The sequence below is a fragment of the Palaemon carinicauda genome, chromosome 31 (assembly GCF_036898095.1).
Source record: "Palaemon carinicauda isolate YSFRI2023 chromosome 31, ASM3689809v2, whole genome shotgun sequence".
Taxonomy (NCBI): Eukaryota; Metazoa; Arthropoda; class Malacostraca; order Decapoda; family Palaemonidae; genus Palaemon; species Palaemon carinicauda.
The window spans coordinates 80371128-80392157 of NC_090755.1; the positions used below are offsets into that span (position 1 = coordinate 80371128).

At 33.9% G+C, this 21030-nt stretch overlaps 1 protein-coding gene and 1 long non-coding RNA gene across 11 annotated transcripts in view; one reads left to right on the forward strand and one right to left on the reverse strand.

The window, feature by feature from the left end:
• The window catches only part of LOC137624566 (uncharacterized), a 67167-nt gene extending 57287 nt beyond the window's left edge, over positions 1-9880 (forward strand). Inside the window, exon 4 of the long non-coding RNA XR_011040748.1 lies at positions 9755-9880. This is a non-coding gene — a long non-coding RNA (uncharacterized lncRNA). The remainder of the gene's footprint in view (positions 1-9754) is intronic.
• LOC137624564 (zinc finger and BTB domain-containing protein 14-like) overlaps positions 1-21030 on the reverse strand; it is a 184115-nt gene that overhangs the window by 56564 nt on the left and 106521 nt on the right. The window contains exon 6 of one of the 10 annotated variants that reach the window (XM_068355497.1): positions 2187-3186. The exons of 7 other annotated variants lie outside the window; for them this stretch is intronic. In XM_068355497.1, coding sequence (XP_068211598.1) covers positions 2887-3186 — 300 coding nt within the window. In that variant the 3' untranslated portion in view covers positions 2187-2886. Of the gene's footprint in view, positions 1-2186; positions 3187-9453; positions 10147-15129; positions 15478-21030 lie in introns of those variants that run through there. 2 more of the 10 variants (XM_068355491.1, XM_068355496.1) reach the window with 2 other exon arrangements.

Genomic DNA, 21030 nt, shown 5'->3' on the forward strand with positions numbered 1-21030 from the left:
TCACACCAAAACATAAAATTCTCTTTTAAAAACTTTACATCATACATACATACATATACCAAGGCACTTCCCCCAATTTTTGGGGGTAGCCGACATCAACAAAGAAACAAAAACAAAAAATATGTTTTATAGTTAAAATTCAGTCACACTCATTGCACCTAGGAACTGATTCCCGGGGTGAGCACAACAAAACCCTTATGTCAAATTTGCTTTCTTGCTAGATAAGGCATACCACATATACTATGCAATATTATGTCCATATAATTTTGGGACACTCCTATTACCTCTTGTATAATAATGAAAATTATAATTTTCATCCACTCTTCAATAATTTATACACATAAATGGTACAAATAAACACATTTTTTTAAAAGTATGGTCATTTACTATGTGACATTTGGCATTTCACTTGCCTATCAGTTTCACATTATTTAGACAATTTTCATTAAATCCTCGAGTAAGTCTGGCTTCTGTTACTGTACTTGTCTTAATCTGTTAATGTGAAGGCTGTTGGTTCTACACATATATACCTTTTCTTTATTCTACTAAATTAAAGCAAAGATTGTACTTCAACGCATTCAGTGTACTTTAAGGGAATTTTTTGTTATTACTTTTTCCTTACGTACAGCTGTCTTGATCGCATAGCTGCATGAATACCGGAGATGTCTTATCCATCAGAATGATACTATTGTATAGTGAAAAACAGTAATCAATACTAAATGGCCAGGATCACGGCTAATACTTCCATGTATTTGAAGTATGTAAAATAATAATGAAAATAAGACTTATTACTAAGAATCAGGATCACAGGTTCTAATAAAAATAAGTCCCATCCTCCATAACTTGGGCAATATCTATTCAACTAATTTATAATGAAGATACAAAAAAATTATGAACAAGAAAACATTTCTTAGAATAAACCTTATCCATCTTATTGCCATCAACAATAATGCATTCACAACTGTGCCTATCAAATTTTGCTTTAATGGCTTACTTTCACCTTATGCATACATCGTGATGGTTAAAGAAAATCAGATATTGGGAGCAAAATTTTTATTTTTGCTGTTACACATTCTTGGGCTTCATTATGTTCACATATATTTCACACTTATTAGTATATTATTATAAAGCAAGATCATAAAATAACAGGATAAAATGTGACTATTCAATAGACTTAATTACTGTGCATTAAAACCACGGACTATGATTAAAAGGATAAATTTCTTTATACTGTACAGAAGATATAAAATACTGATTAAAAAGGCAAACTTTTGAGATTCTAATCTATTAAAAACCAATACTGTACTGCATAGACTCCAGTGGATAGATAGAAAAGAGAATATTAGTAGTACATATACTTCTGCAGGTTTAGTACTAATAAGACTTTAGTCGATAAAATGTTAAAAAAGTGTTACAAATAAAAAGAGCCAAGGTGAAATGAATGCTCTTACTGAGATTGGAATTCCTTTCTGATGATGGGGGAGAGAAGCTCCCAAAGCTATTCATATACACAAAGTTCCTAGTAAAAGGGAACTCTTAATCCTTCAATTTCTACAAGTTAATTGCTTTTCAATGCTCTGTTAACATATTCTTTGAATTGCTCAACAAGAGCTTGTCACTTGCTAAAGGCTTCTCAGTCCAAAATTCTGGGCTGGAAAAAGATATAAATTGCTTGTGTAATACAGTGTACCTGTATTATTTCTCACACCTGACTGAAGGGAACATGATATCATCATTTGGATCTGATAATGCTCCACCAATTCGTTCCCAATTTTCAGCATGCTTCTTTTAGGCTATCATTATCCATAAGTTCTTTTAGGTACTTATTGTGCCTGTTAACATCTACCCTCGCATCAGTAGTTTATTGACCAATGCAATAAACCTGTTTGAATAATATTTTATACAAGAATGACAATTGGGGAAAAATTTGATTTAACCCTTTTACCCCCAGGCTCTTTGGTAATTTCCAACCCTTAACCCCCAAGGGGTTATTTTTTCCCAAACACATTTTGCAGTATATTTTTTTTAAAATTGCTCTAACAGCCTTAATTTTTGTCATAGAGAGGTCAGGTTGGTCTCATTCTCTTGGAAAATGCCTGAATTTTCTCAAAAAATTATAAAAAATATGAAAAAAAAAAAAAAAATTATAGCATTTTTTTTTTGCAAGGACGTACCGGTACGTCCATGGGGGTAAAGGGATGAGTTTTGTGAAACGTACCAGTACGTCCTTTGGGGGTAAAAGGGTTAATATTTTATACGAGAATGACAATGTGGAAAATAAGTTATGGCTTGGTGCCTGCTGCTGGCAGCCTCTGGGCCCTACCAAAATTTCCCTGTAGTGTAGGTACTCTATAAAGTAGTGTATTTTAAAGCTCCAGCTCAATGTACTCAAACGCAATTCAGGAAGTTTATGATACAATATGTAAAGTTTAAAAATCTGACAGTGTTTTTTTATAAGAAAAATAATTTGTACCAAAAAGTGTGATCCCCAAATATTTTATTATAATACTGTAGCCTATATTAACAAAACATTCATAAATAGGAATCCTGTATTTTGTACAATATCTTTTAGCTATGAGTATTTATCTTTTTTAAAATATTAATTACAAACGTTATTTTCACCAAGAACATTGTCTATACTTGTACAGTACTTTCCATTCTTAAATTGTTATATACAAAGTTTAACTTTATTTCAATGGTTATTTTATATTCAGGATGGCCTTTCTTAGAAATCTCAATTCTTTAATGTATCTGCAGCAAGATAAACAGTCTGATTTGGTATCACTTTAAAATCCAATAAAAAAAATTCAAGCTACTCAATTTTCATGTTACATGTAGCAGACATTCCTGTATTGTAAAACAGTACTAAACAGTCATCCTCATATCTTACCTATTCTTATGACTAAGGAGATGGACTTTTAGAGTATCTTTTCTTGAAAAATCTTGGGAACAAATACTACACTTAAAAGGTCTCTCTCCCGTGTGAGTGCGAAGGTGGCGGTTGAGTTTGCCTTTTTGACCAAAGTGAGCTGGGCAATATGGACAAGCGAATGGCTTCTCTCCAGTGTGGGTGCGGATATGATCAACATAATGGGACTGCCGGTATGTTGTGTATGAGCAGTAAGGGCATCGGTGTACTTGATGGCCTGAGATGGTGAAGGACCTCGAGACATAGCCATCGCCATCCTGCCGAATATCGCTACTTTTAGTGTTGAGAAACCAAAATATATTCCTCATGTAAAATTATCATAAAGCAATCATAAATAAAACAATACTCACATAATAAGCTTTCATCCTCATAGGTGGAGAAGTGTACTGCACAGTAATTGAGTTATCTTGAAATTATGTTTGCTGAGAAAAATAAGTAGTAGCAATTGATAAAAATCAAAAGGGTAACTTAGACCAAATGGGAATTCAGGCAGTAAGTGTACTGGATAGAAGACTGGGAAATTTTCATTTTTATTTTACATCTAACCCCTTGGGGAGAAATTTGATATTCAAATTATAGTACAGTACTAGGAAAAACTGATGAAACAAAAGTCTCGCATTTTTAGTGTTATCATAATAGAGTTCCCGTATGTTCTGAGCCTCCAGTACAAAATAAAGCAACACGTGATAGTTCTTGCATCAACAACTGATATACAGTATACAAGTTTGTAAAGGATGCCAATTGAGACTTTCCGAAATGACACGATCTCCCAAATCTTCTCTCCAAGACCCAATAACTGATGCTAATCCCATCGAATGTAAGCTGATCCTTTATTGCCCAGCTTTATCATCAGAAAAAATGACAAACTTCTCATGAAATGGCTTTTAGCAGAAGGAAATGGGTTAAAAAAATTGACGTTAAATACCCGTACTTGAATTTTAGTGCTGTTTATTATCCTCCGAAGTTTTAACTTGATTATTCTCTCCTGGTCTTAAATAGCACTTGTGTATCTGAACAGTCAAATGCCATGTTCTTGAGGCATTTTGAAAATTTTGTATACAAAAGAATGCCTATACAGTATATGATAGAAAAGAAAAAGGACATAAATAAAAGTAAGAGCATATACTGTAGTACTAAATAACAAGAAATACGAGAATATATACAGGGTATTTACAAAGATGTTAAAAGCATTGTTTAAATGCAATTAATAAGAATAGACTTTCATAATATACTTTAGAGTATTTGTCCCCTTCCAGAATTATTAAATTATGTTTTCAATGTTTTTTGATGAGAAAATAGTCCTGGTATTCATTGTTTAGTTGGTATTTGTGCACTTGCTAAAATTCTCTTTAAGCTTTTGTGCTTTCCATTTACATACATACATACATACTGTACATACATACATAGGCCTACTCAAAAACACACACAGTGAAGCATGTGTTAGGACATTTCACGAAAAATATGTTTTGCACCTGGATCATTAATCAATTCAATCAATAATTCTAGTATTGAATGAACCTGAGACCATTAAAGAGCACAAACGGGTTATTGATAAACTTCTTGTATTTTTGGTTAAAGCTTGTGCTTATCAGTATTTGTGGAAAATTATGCTTTTCTAGCTTAGAGAGCCATAGTATAAGCATCATTTTGAAATTAGATTTTTTCATTACAAGGGAGAAGTGTGATCTCTTTTTACGGATTTAAATTTTTTTACCAAAATTGACAGGCCTATAAGATAACGGACATCAGAGAATTTTGTGAGATGTCTGGCTTCTTGTCTGTTAAAAATTTCTTAAATTTACTTAGCACGAAAACTCTCTTCAATGTCTTTTCTTGGGAAAGCTCCCTTATGAATGAACACAAAAATTCGTAATCGCTTTCTTTGCATAATGCAGAAAACAAACGAGAATTAAGTGCGTTGGCTTTAATGAAGTTAACTGTTTTAATCACTACACCCTAATTTTTGCTAAACCAAAGTTTGAAAACCATAACGACAACCCAGCATTGATGGATCTCCGTCAGTACACTCGCCAACTCGTTCCCTTTTGCTACCTGGTGTCTCAGAGTCCACTTTGTTAAATCTTTCTTTTGCAGTTGTTCTGGAGCTGAGAGTTTCGCAAAGTAAAAATTCTTCCATGTGCTTGACATGTACATACACATTCATGCAAAATGGATCTAAATTGGAAGTATTCTTCTTGGAAAAGGAGTAAAGAAATGTTGTAAAGTAACTGTATTTGACAGCCCCCCCCCCCTCTCTCTCTCTCTCTCTCTCTCTCTCTCTCTCTCTCTCTCTCTCTCTCTCTCTCTCTCTCTCTCTACACACACAATAACAATCGGTTATAGACAAAATTGTGTGTTCGTTCTTTTAATTGGCGTCTCACCCTATCATATGTACTGCTTTATACATAAACTAGAATTATAAAAGATTCCCAAGTCTATTTAACATTCATATAACTTCTGTATTTTTTTCTTCCACCATTTTATTCTATCATAAGAAAACCAGTAATCGATACATACTGTGGTGAAGTATAATGTTTATTTTTTTTTTGTATTTTGACTATTTCACAAGCAAAATTCATTTGGTAGCCTATAATAAAGGCGAAACCATATGGTAAGAGTAATACTAATTATAGTTTACGAGTTGGTGTGATATAACAATAGGATTTGATGATCCCTTCGCAATCCCACTGAGATGCCTTTGTGGTCCCCCATAGGACTGCGGACCCCAGTTTGAGAACCACTGATGTAGAGGTTCCACTGTATATATATATACATATATATATATATATATATATATATATATATATATATATATATATATATATATAATATATGATATATATATATATATATATATATATATATATATATATATATATATATATATATATATATATATATATATATATATATATATATGAATATATATATATATATATATATATATATATATATATATATATATATATATATACTGTATATATAAATTTTTTATATTAAATGTATGTATGTATGTATGTATGTATGTGTTAGTTACAACTCAAAGAGCTATGAAAATAATAATGATGGGAATAACACTAAGTGACAGAATAAGAGCAACATGGATACGAGAGGTTATTCTTACATGTAAGAACTTACATTTAAGAAAACAAAATGGTCATCAGCCATATATAATGAGAATGAGTGATAACACATGGACATTATGAATAACAGCATGGGTTCCTAGAGATTTTAAAAGCAGTAGGGAATGGAAGAGAAGACGATGGATTGACGAGCTAAGAAAATTTGTGGGTCTAGACTGGCATAGGAAGACTATAAACAGATGCGGTTGGAATGACATTTCTGAGGCATTTGTCTTGCCGTGAACTAGTAACAGATGATGATGATGATGAAATATATATATATATATATATATATATATATATATATATATATATATATATATATATATATATATATATATATATATATATACATAATATAAAATAGAATGATGCCATGAATATAAGATAATGAAGATAAAATTAAAGTAACTATATTTGCACAACAAGTACAGTATACAGTAGTTAAAAACAAAGTCCATTGAAATCTTTGTAAGGTAAAAAAAAAAATCTTAGGGAACAACAGAATTTATTACACCAGATTAGTACAATGTGCAGCAATCTTGAAGCTTACCCTTACAGTGATAAAGCCAATTATAATCAAGTCAATATTGCATGTTTCAAAATTGCTGTGCCAGGCAATTACAAACAGTATTTGAAAAGTAAGAGAAAATATTTATAACTTCAGCAATTTTGATAAACATTGAAGATAAATCAACTGCCTATTAATTATTCCTCATTAAACTAAATCTTTGCTGATATGACATCTTTTAAGAAAACTTTTAAACAAAATATTAGCATAAACTTTGGGTCTGAAAAAAAAGTTCTTTTGAACTTTATTAAAAGATTTCTTTTTCCCCTTAGATTTTTGGTAGGTATACAATCAGACATTATCATTCACAAAAGAGCAAATAAGACATTAAATGAGTGTACAGAAGTTTCATATAAAATATATACTATGAAAAATAAGCTAAACAAGAACCATCATATCTGAATGTAGAAAGTTTATCCTTGAAAGTAGCTCACCAATTACATAAGAAAAAATAAATTAAAAATGCTACATACTATTGTATCATTACTGTATTTCCAACTCACAAAGCTATGATAAATTTATTCATTAATGACTGTTGATGTGTAGGAATTTCCCACCATAAGCCCTGGATTGTCGAGGGTCTACGGTACACAAAAAATATAATCTTCGTCAATCTTCAACAGCTATTATTATCCCCTAAATGTATCGGCTATACAAGACGACTCAAAGGAAAACAAGAGATCAACTTTTCTAACAAATCATATCGATGAACCTTAAAATAGTGATTGATTGATTGATTTTAAAGTTTTCAGGCATCCTGGTTAAAATAGTGATAATATCAGAATAATACTATATTGATAAAACAAGAATGCTCTCCTCCAAATAATGACATTGTAAGCAAGGGTGACTTTTAATAAAAAATGGTCTAAATGAGTACCTGTTCCAATGGACATGTATAAATATAAAATTTTGATGAAAATAAATTGGCTATCAAGCTTCAGACTTAATAAATTGAAATAATAATCACAATGAAAGGTTCTTCCCAATCTAGTAGTAGTGCTTGTACTAATATTGTTATTATTATTATTATTATTATTATTATTATTATTATTATTAAATAATAATAATAATATTTATAATAATAATAATAATAATAATAATAATAATAAAGTGATTTTGACGAAGGAAAAATCTATTTCTGGGGAGAGACCTGTGGCGCCCAGTGAAAAGAGTCCTTCTTATATATCTTTTCTGATAAAACTTTCCAATTATACCAGAGAAAGATAAATGCATGGAATGCTGAGGTTACTACCCTCGCGCGAGCACCTTTTGGGTGTCGTGTATAAAGCAAAGGCGCGTGAAAACCACTATTCACAGGTTGTCTTCCATTTAGTTAATTCCTTCGTCAAAGGGATGGGCCGATACAAAGGTCCTAGCCAACCACCAGCGCCACGACGCGAGCGCCATCTGAACTACATCCTTCTTTTGGAATCTTAAGTGTTGATTTTGTTTGTGGTGCTCTCGGTCTTTTTTTGTCAATCGTGGATTTATTTTGTCATGTCCGAAGCTCCATCTTCACACATTCCAATGTTAAGTACCATAGTTTGTTTTGACAGTTTTTTATTGTACCGGGCTGTTGTTTTATATCCAGTATTGTCTGTTTTATTATTCCCGTCTCGCCTTTCATGGCGGCCATTGTTTGTTCACTTGTTTGGGAATTCATCTTTGTCTGCCCGTTTAGTACTCTGTCACTTAGGTTCTTGGTTAAGTCCCTGGCCTTATGCCTTTAGAACCGTTATTAATTGAAATTAGTGCATGGTGCAAATTATGGGTTATGAGGTTGAATCTTAACAAAACTCGAAGTATGATTGTAAGTAGGTAAAAAACAGTATTGAAAGAATATGAGCATTGGTAATATTTCTTTAACTATGTATGACTTTTAAAATTTTGGGTGCAATTCCTGACAGCAAATTTACTTTTGAGAAACACGTTACGTCTGTGTCTTCTTCAATTGCATAAAAGATTGGCTTATTGAGAAAATCTTTTAAGAATTTCAGTCATCGATATATTCCGAAGAAGTATTTTAATTCTTTCATTCTACCTTGTTTTGAGTATTGTTCTCCTGTCTGGTCTTCAGCTCCTGATTCTCATCTTAATTTCTTGGACAGGAACATACGGTCTATTAAATTTCTTATTCCTGATCTAGATATTGATCTTTGTCACCGTCATTCAATTAGCTCATTATACATGTTGCATATGATTTTTGATAATTCTGACAATCCTTTACATTCAGATCTTCCTGGATAGTTTCATCCTGTTTGGAATACTAGGCAGGCAGTTAATTCTAATAGCCAGGCCTTCTCCATCATGAGGCTCAATACTACACAGTATTCTAGAAGTTTTATTCCAGCTGTGACCAAGTTGTGGAGTGATCTTCCTAATCGGGTAGTTGAATCAGTAGAACTTCAAAAGTTCGAAGTTTCAGCAAATGTTTTTACGTTGACCAGTCTGACATGTCTTTTTATAGTTATATATGAATTATCGGTTTTGATGTTGTTAATGTTTTTTGGAATATCTTATTTTAATTTTTCATTGCTTCTTATAACGTTTATTTATTTCCTTGTTTCATTTCTTCACTGGGCTATATTTCCCTGTTGGAGCCCTTGGACTTATAGCATCTTGCTTTCTGAACTAGTGTTGTAGCTTGGCTAGTAATAATAATAATAATAATAATAATAATAATAATAATATACATGCATGCTACCTCTGTATACCCAAGTCTTCAAGGTACATACTTTTCAGAAGGTCTTTTTAAAGTAATAGAATCATACTCAAAATGGTGGCATCAAGAAAATGTAAAGCTATGGTTTGGAACGGGTTTACTTGTATTATCTACAAACTGTGCTCCTATAACATACATAAACCCTACTCTATAATGCCTCCAGGCATAAAAACCAAAAGGACAAATCATACCATTGACTATAGGAGAGAGCAGCTCCAGCCTATTCAACTAAAATGATTCATGTATCATTTTATAGATAAAATAAAGTAAAGGCCATAAAGACAATTGTTGTATAAATACTGTAACCTGAATTTAATGGCAGAAGCCAAGAAATATTCCCATATTCTTTCAAACATTAAACATTACCAAAACCTCCATAATAGAGATAAAATTTTGAATCTTCATTTCAGACAGACAATGAGTTGACTACGGATTACTTGTGATTGGCAGCTATGTGACTTCTAACATGACAACTCTGAGCAAACGTCTTCGAGCAGTATGGGCAAGAGAAGGGCTTCTCTCCAGTGTGGGTTCTTATATGTATCTTCAGGATATCTCGTCGAGCAAACTGGGTCGTGCAGTATGGACAGGCAAAGGGCTTCTCACCCGTATGAGTCCGGATGTGACGAGTAACCGATTCCTTCAGCAGGTTTGTGTAAGGGCAGAAAGGGCACGTGTGAAGCCTAGGTCCCGAGCCAAAAGTTTTTGAAGATGGTGATATTTCTCCTCTAGCCACTGCTCCTACTCCCTCAGTTCCTCTACAGGAAGGTCCTCTTGAAATGATGTCCTCCAAAGTTCCTCCCTGTATAGAGAGGATTCTTTCAGAATCACATTTTGAAATCTAATGATTTACAGCTAACAAATATCACATGGGCAGTTGAAAACTCCCCATTTCCCCCCTGAAAAAGGGATGAGGGCTTACCAGACAGGGTAGGATAAAAATAATACATGAGAATACATATACTGCATTTATTCCCACCTTATCTCTTACATAAGTGTTTGACTTTGGGTTTAAAATGTCATTATTCTATTCTAAAATGAATATGTACTTGTAGAAAATAATTCGGTGGAAACTAAAGGACATACAAAAATGAAAATGTTATTTACAGTGTCATGAAAAAAAAAATCTTTTAACAATATTATCACATCTGCTTTATACTTCCTTGGTGATTAACTAATAATTAAGACCCTCTTATAAATTTCATGAGTAATTTGATTGAAAAATCTATCACTTTGTAGCCTTGTAAATTAAATAATTAAATCATATGACATCATTAGAGAAGAGAAATATATGGAAATATAATTTTGATTCATCTAGGGGCTTTGGGAAGGAAAACGGAGGGGCAAAATAATTTAGGAACAAATCATTTCTCACAGGTATCTCTACATTAAGGGGTCAATTGCCTAATACGGCCTCTCTAATGTTTTCTATCACAAGTATCCTCATCCACCAAAGATTTTTTACAATTTCACCACTTAAGTACCAAGTCCTAAGATTTCTAAGCCCTTTGAAGAAAGAGTATTTGTAGTTATGGACTATTTACATGTAGTTTGCTTTTGTTGTGCGTAAGGTTCTCATATAAGTTTACTAATACTACATCTAATTCATGCTGTTTATTTGAACATTTCTCGTTTAGGTGTAGGCATGCGATATTAAAAAAATCAATCAGCTACATATGTTATCCTTTCCTTTCAATCACTTGTCTAAAACCAGTTTCTAAAAGAATCAATTGTTTAATTTCTATGTCCAGGTATCGTACTGATCAAGTTTTTATTGGTATAATTTGTCCATGTTTGGATTTTGTCTTCCATATCTAGGGTGCTGCTCCTTCGTCTTCCTTTACAATAAAAACCACAGTTTCATCTATAACCATTTCTTTTTTACATCTGATGATCCTCTCTTGATTTTTTTTCTATTAACTAATATTTTGGTCACTTTTTCACAAAGTCAGACGAGGGTTAACCTTTTCCAAAATCTCAAATTAACTAACAACCCCTACCCCCCAAAAAAAAAAACAAGGAAAACCAACTTATTGAAATCGAGCAATTTTATAATGCTCAAAAAACAAAAACTTAAATATAAAAAAGTCATAAACAAAAACTTAAATATAAAAAAAGTCATAAACAAAAACTTAAATATAAGAAAAGTCATAAACAAAAACTCGACTTAATTACATCGCTGGGAGGATTAAATTTAAAAGAATCCAGGGCTGGGAATGGTGGTATCTTCCCACCATAGAAAGCAGGTAATGAGGTAATGCCATCTAGAATAGATCAGATCATTATAACCTAAACAAATATAAAAGTAAAGGGTTTTCAAAGGTTCCAATGAGTGTGACACCCAAGAGAAAATGAAAAAGAAACCTTGTAGAAAGATATCACTCATTGGACATTGGGTAGTCAATGACAAAGAGTACCTAGTCTCAACGGTTACAGTGAAGGATTGCGTGAAGCAATGTTTTGTGCCACATGAGAACATGCAGACTTCCTGCGGATGAAAATTTTTTAGAAAATAAGACCACTTCTGCGTCAATGTTAAGAAATAATTTCGTTACCCAGAAGCAAATTTAAAGGGGAGGCTTTTCAAATGTAATAATTCAATAAGTTTGACCTTAACCGACAGTAACTGCATTGTGGTCTGAGACTGCCTTGGCTAGATAAAGACTGGATAGTAAAATGAGAGTTTTTGTATCAAAGAAGGAAAGCTATCATTTAACACCTAGTAAGAATATTGGTTTCTGAAATGAATTTTAAACTCTTGATTAATTTCGAAGAGTGAATACAAAAGAGAATGGATAACTAGATAGGACTACTCTTTGTGAAACATTCATTACTGATGAAATTTATAAGCATTTCAAAATAGCTTGGAGAATAGTTAAAATATCACAACATCCCCGTAACACAGCAGTTGTTTAGTGAGATCGGTGATACTCTATGGACATGAGTCATGGTATGACAATGAAACAATCTCCAATAGATTTAGCAGATTTGAGAACAAAGCCCTCAGAAGGATATTGGGAGTTAAATGGCAGAACAGGATTAGAAATTAAACCATAAGAGAGACGACTCGAGTGCCATATGTGGATGAGATCTTGATGAGGGGTAGATGGACATGGTTTGGGGGATGCTCTTCGCACTCCCCAGGAGAGATTACTTCACCAAACGTTCAGTTGGGCTCCACAAGGCACTAGAAGAGTTGGAAGACCCAGGCCTACATGGCTGAGGACTATGAAGCGTAATGTAGATGATGAATTTTGAAGTATTGAATTGAAAGCTCAAGATGGAGACGACTGGTGAAATATAACCGAGGCCCTTTGCGTCAACAGTCGTAGGAAGAAATTATGATGATAGATAGATAATATATATACAATACATATATATGTATATAAATGGTATGTTTGTGTGTGTGTGTGTGTGTGTTCTCATTCCAACTGTTCATCCTTAATGGATCTCACCCACCATCTTTGTAGCTACGAGGAATAAACAATTGCCCCTATAATATAAATTTTCTCCATTAGTTCAAATGAAAGTAACCTGAATAAATGCAACAGACCAGTTGCCTGAAACACAAGAATACCTTTTTTATATATATATTTATTTTTTTTTACCAAAATCCAAATGCTTTCAATTCAAGACAAAATAAATATGAAATATGTAAATGATGACTAGTAACTTTGGCGTTGATGAACAAAAAAATTTTACCCACTACATATATTGTCTTCTTTAGGATTTACAAATGTTAATGCTCTAAAAAACAACAGCAACAAGATAAATTCAAACCTAAACTACCAACTATTGCAATGCACTTGAAGCTAACAAATAATATAGTCAGTATAGAATTAAAGTTTTCCATTAAATTACGATCTAGCCAACAGGAGTCCCCTCGCATTCATGACAAAAAGTTTAAATAATTTAAGTGAAACAAGGAGAAAATTCAACATTGAAAAGGAAGTTGAGAACAAATGAAACCAAGTTAATTCATAATTTGCAGTTTGAAGATCAAGAACATGAAAACCTAATCCTGCATTAAGAACACTTTAGAAAATGAACTCTGTTTCACATTACTATCAGCCCCTTGACTTACATGTGTGCTGCATAGCCTTACAGGCCCCTGCAAAAGGCTATATAGCCTAATATCTATAAATCCAATTCTTGACTCCTGTCCATTCTACTTTATGGTACATCAAAAAATAAGGAAGGTAAACCAGTTGTTGTGATAATCAGGATTTGGCACAGGAAGTTAGTAGGGACACAGCTGTCAAAAAGTATTTGGGTTTTGTGCCCCGAAGGTGATAAAAAAAGTCACATAATACTACTGTACTGCAAAAGTATATGCAAATTAATTATTGCTTCTTGATTAACTTTTTGGAAAGAACAAACATCAATGCTTGTTGCAAAAGTACATTAAAGGTAAATGATTCAGTACAAAGTAGTTACACAGCTGTTAGGGCTTCCTGTACATGGCAGAAACTATACATTTCTCCATATTTAAACAATATTCATTATAATACAAAACTATTCAGTAATACCCTTCTCTTTTGTCCGTTCATCGCACGTCTGTTGCAACATTACGTCACCCATCCTTATGTAATAAATACAAAAATAAAATCCACATCAAGCTGTTTTACCCAACTTAAAGTCGTTTCTTTTCTATGTCATACAGTAACGATGAAGTGTTGGATGGCACTGTAAAGAATTCGAATTCACATGGAAGCTTATGAATGTAGGTATTTGATTCTTATAAAATTATACAGTACTGTATGTTGTAAGTAATTTTTCAGGTTCAATACTTGTAAATGGAACATATAGGGTCACTTTTTGTGGCCAAAATCCAACTTATGTCAAGTCTCTTGGAACTTTGACAAAATAGGGTGGGGTATTACAGTACAGTACAGGGTAGTTGCCAAACTACACTCTGGGTTACCCTTTTGAAGGATAAGGCTTGGCAACTACTTGTTATAAGATATCATTAATAATGGGGTTAGCCTGAATGGAATCGAAGGATTTGACAGAAAGTTTGATTTACTTTCTTAAAAATTTTCTTCAAATTTCAATATGCCAGCTATTTTCCATTTCAAAATCATATTTTATACTGCATTCGGTACATTATTATAATATTTTGTTGTGAAAAAAAAAACATTAAATTCCAAAGTAAAAATATGACTCAAAAATTTTCTACGAAACAATCTCAAGTTTAGCGGGGTTAATTAAAATTAAAAATAACACCAGTGTCATATTGCAATTGAGTTTCTGCCCACAGAAATTATCATTAAATGAACAAGTTTACATAATGGTACTTTCTCGGCCCAATAGTATATGGTCAGTACAAGGAGCCTATTCGAAGTGTAAAATCCTTAATACATCAATGACATTGATATCAAGTTACTTTCAAACAATTGGACATAAAACATTTGTGAGGGCTTTAATGTGAGCATTTTTTTCATGAAAAAAAAAAAAATTACCTACATATCAACTGCAAAACATCAAAAGCGTCTACATTCAAGATATACACATATGTACATAAACTTTTGTTCTTGTACAAATCTTGTTTTATAAATAGCTACACAACTATTTGATTTACCATTAAAACAAATACTAGTGAAAAAGATTACAGTACATTAAAGATGCAACTGCAAAAAAGAAATTATCAGAGGCATCGTTAACCATAATGTGGTTTAGAATCTTCTTCAATAACTTGGCATTACTCTTAACGGAAAGCAGAACAGTTAATCATGTATCACTAGATCTTGAATAACAACAATAAAACTACAAGAAAGGGATTTTTTCCAAGTCCTTAAATTCACTTATGTACGGACATATGACTCTTCAGATGACTGCTCTGTACAAAGCTCTTGGAGCAAATGGAACATGTAAATGGTTTCTCTCCCGTGTGTGTTCTTATATGTATCTTGAGGTTGTCTTTCCTTGAAAATTGGGCACTGCAGAAACTGCAAGGATATGGTTTTTCCCCCGTGTGAGTGCGTATGTGCCTCGTCACCGACTCCTTCAGAAGATTGGAATATGAACAGTAGGGACACAGGAAGTACTTGAGCAGAGGGTTTCCTGGATCACGACTTTCAATTGGCTCCATTCTGTTGCCACCCAACTCCAGAATGCTGCCGTCCTTTGAGCCCTGTTTGGAAATTCTACAATTACTTAAGTCACCTTAAAAGTTTGGATTGCATTTTAATTGAATCTTCCTGCTGGGAGTACCTTTGATCTATAAGAACGATATGCAGTTGTGGGATTTTGTTTTAATTGTAAATTTCTTTATTCTTTATGTCATGCTGAAATTGCATTTCAATGTTGTTATGATGCACAGCCAAACCATTATGAAATCAGCAAAACACTTATACACTGGACATGCACAGTGTCCTCTCCTCAATATGTTGAAAGACAATGAATTTTTATAAATTCCAAGTTGTGACATTTTCAAAGTAAGTGCCACATTGGAAATCCAAGAGATAGAGAGAGTGGCCAACAGGTAATAATTCTTGACACAAGTAACGAACAAAGAATGTGATAACCGTTATCTTACAATACATCATACGATGATAGCTTCAGGTAAATTTGACGGAAAGAAAATAATTTATACTGTGTTGATATTCTACCATTAGGGTACTAAAAATCTATTAAGATTTACATGTACTCCAGCTCTTTATACATTCACAATTGGAGTCTTTCTCTATTCCAAATTGTTTCCAAACGCGCAATTATATCTTTCTTGCTTCATCAACTTCTATGATTGCCCTTTCTCTCCTCTTACATAAGGTTGTTTTAATCTTAATTTTTACGGCAGAGACGCTCTCGCATCAAGGTATTAGCATCTGGTTAGTACAGTAATAAAATTTATTGTCAAAATTACATTAACAATAGCATCTTTCTTTCTAAAAACTAATTCTAATAACTTAATATACCCTTTTTTATTTGCTGAAGTAAAATTGCAAATTTTTATAAATTGAATCTCTTACGTAACCAAATTTTTTGTATATATTTTCATCGTCTTTTTACAAAATTATTCACGCAACAATTAATGGGTCAGCCAAGATGGCGTCGCTTATGACGTCATCCGAGTACCCATAACAGTAACGGAGGATGAGAACTTTGTAACGGCTCCTCCCATATCTTGCCACTAACTTCCCCCTCGAAGCGTAAACGCTATTTGGGGTGCAGATAGCTATGTGGAGTGTCAAGAATACGTCCAGCTATGTGGAGTGTCAAGAATACGTCCCTTGTTATTATGTGATATCCTAAAGGACAACCTTAAGGGTACTCGTGCCAGAAGTTAGAATACTGGAAACCTTTAGTTTAATTTTCTGGGAATATCCACAGTAGTCATATATACCCTTAGGAAGCTACTAAAGGAACCTTCCATCAGGACGACATGGCTATCTCACCCAAAAATAGATTTTTCGCTTCGCTCAAAATCCGTTTAACAAAACAAGAGGAAGAGAATTAAGATAGAATATTGTGCCCGAGTGCACCCTCAAGCAAGAGAACTCTTAACCCAAGACAGTGGAAGACCATGGTACAGAAGTTATGGCACTACCCAAGATTAGAGAACAATGGTTTGATTTTGGAGTGTCCTTCTAGAAGAGCTGCTTACCATAGCTAAAGAGTTTCTTCTAACCTTACAAAGAGGAAAGTGGCCACTGAACAATTACAGTGCAGTAAGAACTGTTTGGTAAACCTGTGTTGTCAGGCATATGAGGCAGGGGACAATATGTAAAGAATAGGCCAAACTATTTGGTGTGTGTGTGTGCGTGTAGGCAAAATAAAAATTAACCGTAACCAGAGAGAAGTATCCAATGTACTGCTGTCTAGCCAGTCAAAAGACCCCATAACTCTCTAGCGGTAGTATCTCAACAGGTGGCTGGTGCCCAAGCCAACCTACTACCTACTGTACCTATTCTATCTTATTTCTCTTCCTCTTGTTTTGTTAAATCTTTTATAGTTTATATAGGAAATATTTATTTTAATATTGTTACTCTAATTAAAATATTTCATTTTCCTTGTTTCCTTTCCTAACTGGGCTATTTTCCCCGTTGGAGCCCCTTGGGCTTATAGAATCCTGCTTTTCTAACTAGGGTTGTAGCTTAGCAAGTAATAATTAATAACACTGACCTCACTAAACTAATATGTAGCCTGGTTTTTATATGTAATATCAGGTGATTTGATTTCAAAATTTTACTTAACCTAGCGCTTGACTGATTTGCTTATTTCAATCTTTCACTAAACTCCAATTCCAAAGACCCTGTATTGGAGATCATAGTTCCTGAATAATTAAATGATTCTACCTCATTAATCCTTTCTTCTTTCAATGGTATTTAATCTTCCATTGCATTTTGCATTCTCATCATCCGCCTTTCTTTTATGTATCTTGAGCCCAATTTTCTGTGATATTTCATGCATTTTGGTAAGTAAGCATTGCAAATTCTGTTGGTGTTCTGCTCAGTTCTGTGGATTTTCTTATTTAGATTGATTCATCTCCAAATATTTAAGCCTTCAGAACTGATGCTGGGTTGAAAAGCAGGACCTTGTGTGGATATGTCTTGACCTTTATAGTTTGTGAACATTATGAATGACATGTGGTTTTTCGTTAGTTACGAGTGACTGGCAGTTTTTTGGCTGGTCAAAAATGACTTGCCATTTTCTGGCTATTTTTTTGCTAGTCAGGAATGATTTGCTTTTTCTGCTAGTTATGTAATGTTCATTTTTGTGAGTTGAATGAATAACTTACCAAAAGGCTCTTAAGCTAGGTAAGACGAGATTAAATAGCATTCTTTCTTTTTTAATATTATTTCATGTGAAAATAATGAATTTAGATTCAATATATAATTTCTGAAAATCTGAAATGATACTCATATTACATGATTTAAAAGAAAAAAAGAAATCACCTAAAGGAAGCTCTAAAAAAAAAAAAAAAAAAAAAAAAAAAAAAAAAAAAAAAAAAAAAAAAAAAAAAAAAAAAAATCATACCATCAGAAGATGAAAACTCTGCGCACCATTATCTAAAGAATAATTCCGAGTTTCTCTTGGCTTTAAGAGGATTGAAAGTAATCTCTATCTCTCAACCATTCTTTTTATTCTCTTTTTGCCCTCTTAGTTATTCCATTTGGCAACATGTAACATTTTACAATTTAATATATTTTAGGATGACTGTTTACAAATGAATCTGCAGATGAAGACAGATATATATATATATATATATATATATATATATATATATATATATATATATATATATATATATATATATATATATATATATATATATATATATATATCCTGTGAGACAGCAACAAAGAAATGGAGCTGGGGGGAGAGTGACTGCTCCCCGCACTCTAGTTTTGGGGTGTCTGAATGTGCGTGGATGTAGTACGATAGAGAGTAAAAGATGTGAGATTGGAAGTATGTTTAGAAGTAGGAGGATGGATGTATTGGCCTTGTGTGAGACAAAGATGAAAGGAAAGGGTGAAGTGATGTTTGGTGAAATGTCTGGTAGAGTGTCTGGGATTGAAAGGGGAAGAGCGAGAGAGGGTGTGGCTTTATTGCTGAGTGAATGGATGACAGGTAAAGTAGTGGAATGGAAGGAGATATCATCTAGGTTAATGTGGGTAAGGGTTAGGTTGGGTAGGGAATGTTGGGCGTTTGTCAGTGCGTATGGGCCAGGTAGTGAGAAAAGTGAAGAAGAGCGGAATGAGTTTTGGAATGAGTTAACTAGGTGTGTAGAAGGACTGGGTAGAAGGAATTATGTAGTTGTTATGGGTGACTTAAATGCTAGAGTGGGTGCTGGAGAGGTAGAAGGTGTCATTGGAAAGTATGGCGTACCAGGTGAAAATGAGAGTGGTAAGAGACTGGTAGATATGTGTGTTGAACAAGAGATGGTAATAAGTGCTAGCTTTTTTAAGAAGAAAGATAAAAATAAGTATACATGGGTAAGAGTGGCAAATGGAAGAGTAGTAGAAAGGGCATTAATGGATTATGTGTTGATAACAAAAAGAATGTTTGGAAGATTGAAAGACGTGCATGTGTTTAGGGGTATGGCTAACGGTATGTCTGATCATTTTTTGGTGGAAGGAAAATTGGTTGTAGCAAAAGAGTGGGGGAATAGAGTAGGTGGATGTAAAAGGGAGCTAGTGAGGGTTGAAGAGCTAATAAAACCTGGGGTAAAAAGTAAATATCAGGAAAGGTTGAAAATGGCATATGACGAAGTGAGAGTAAGAGAAACTGGTAATTTAGAGGAGGAGTGGAAGTTAGCAAAAGAAAATTTTGTTGGGATTGCAAGTGATGTATGTGGCAAGAAGGTTGTTGGAGGCAGCATGAGGAAGGGCAGTGAATGGTGGAATGAAGGAGTGAAGGTAAAAGTGGAAGAGAAAAAGAGGGCTTTTGAAGAATGGCTGCAGAGTAATAGTATAGAGAAGTATGAAAAATATAGAGAGAAAAAGGTGGAAGTAAAGCGCAAGGTACATGAGGCAAAGAGGGCAGCTGACCTGAGGTGGGGTCAGGGACTGGGTCAGTCATATGAAGAGAATAAGAAGAAGTTTTGGAAAGAAGTGAAGAGAGTAAGAAAGGCCGGCACAAGAATTGAAGAGACAGTGAAAGATGGAAATGGAAGGTTGTTAAAAGGAGAGGAGGCAAGGAAAAGGTGGGCGGAATATTTTGAAAGTTTGCTGAATGTTGAGGATGATAGGGAGGCAGAGATAATTGCTGTTCCAGGTGTTGAGGTGCCAGTGATGGGAGATGAGAATGAGAGAGAGATTACAATAGAGGAAGTGAGGAGAGCACTAGATGAAACGAGAGTAGGAAAAGCATCTGGTATGGATGGTGTGAAAGCTGAGATGTTGAAGGAAGGGGGTGTGACTGTAATTGAATGGTTGGTGAGATTGTTTAATGTGTGTTTTGTGTTGTCAATGGTACCAGTAGATTGGGTCTGTGCATGTATTGTACCACTATATAAGGGTAAGGGAGATGTGCATGAGTGTTGTAATTCAAGAGGTATTAGTTTGTTGAGTGTAGTTGGAAAAGTGTATGGTAGAGTACTGATTAATAGGATTAAGGATAAAACAGAGAATGCAATCTGGGAAGTACAGGGGGGTTTTAGAAGAGGTAGGGGTTGTATGAATCAGATTTTTACAGTTAGGCAGATATGCGAGAAATATTTAGCAAAAGGTAAGGAGGTGTATGTTGCGTTTATGGATCTGGAGAAAGCATATGATAGAGTTGATAGGGAAGCAATGTGGAATGTGATGAGGTTATATGGAGTTGGTGGAAGGTTGTTGCAAGCAGTGAAAAGTTTCTACAAAGGTAGTAAAGCATGTGTTAGAATAGGAAATGAAGTGAGCGATTGGTTTCCGGTGAGAGTGGGGCTGAGACAGGGATGTGTGATGTCGCCGTGGTTGTTTAACTTGTATGTTGATGGAGTGGTGAGAGAGGTGAATGTTCGAGTGCTTGGACGAGGATTAAAACTGGTAGACGAGAATGATCATGAATGGGAGGTAAATCAGTTGTTGTTTGCGGATGATACTGTACTGGTAGCAGACACAGAAGAGAAGCTTGACCGACTAGTAACAGAATTTGGAAGGGTGTGTGAGAGAAGGAAGTTGAGAGTTAATGTGGGTAAGAGTAAGGTTATGAGATGTACGAGAAGGGAAGGTGGTGCAAGGTTGAATGTCATGTTGAATGG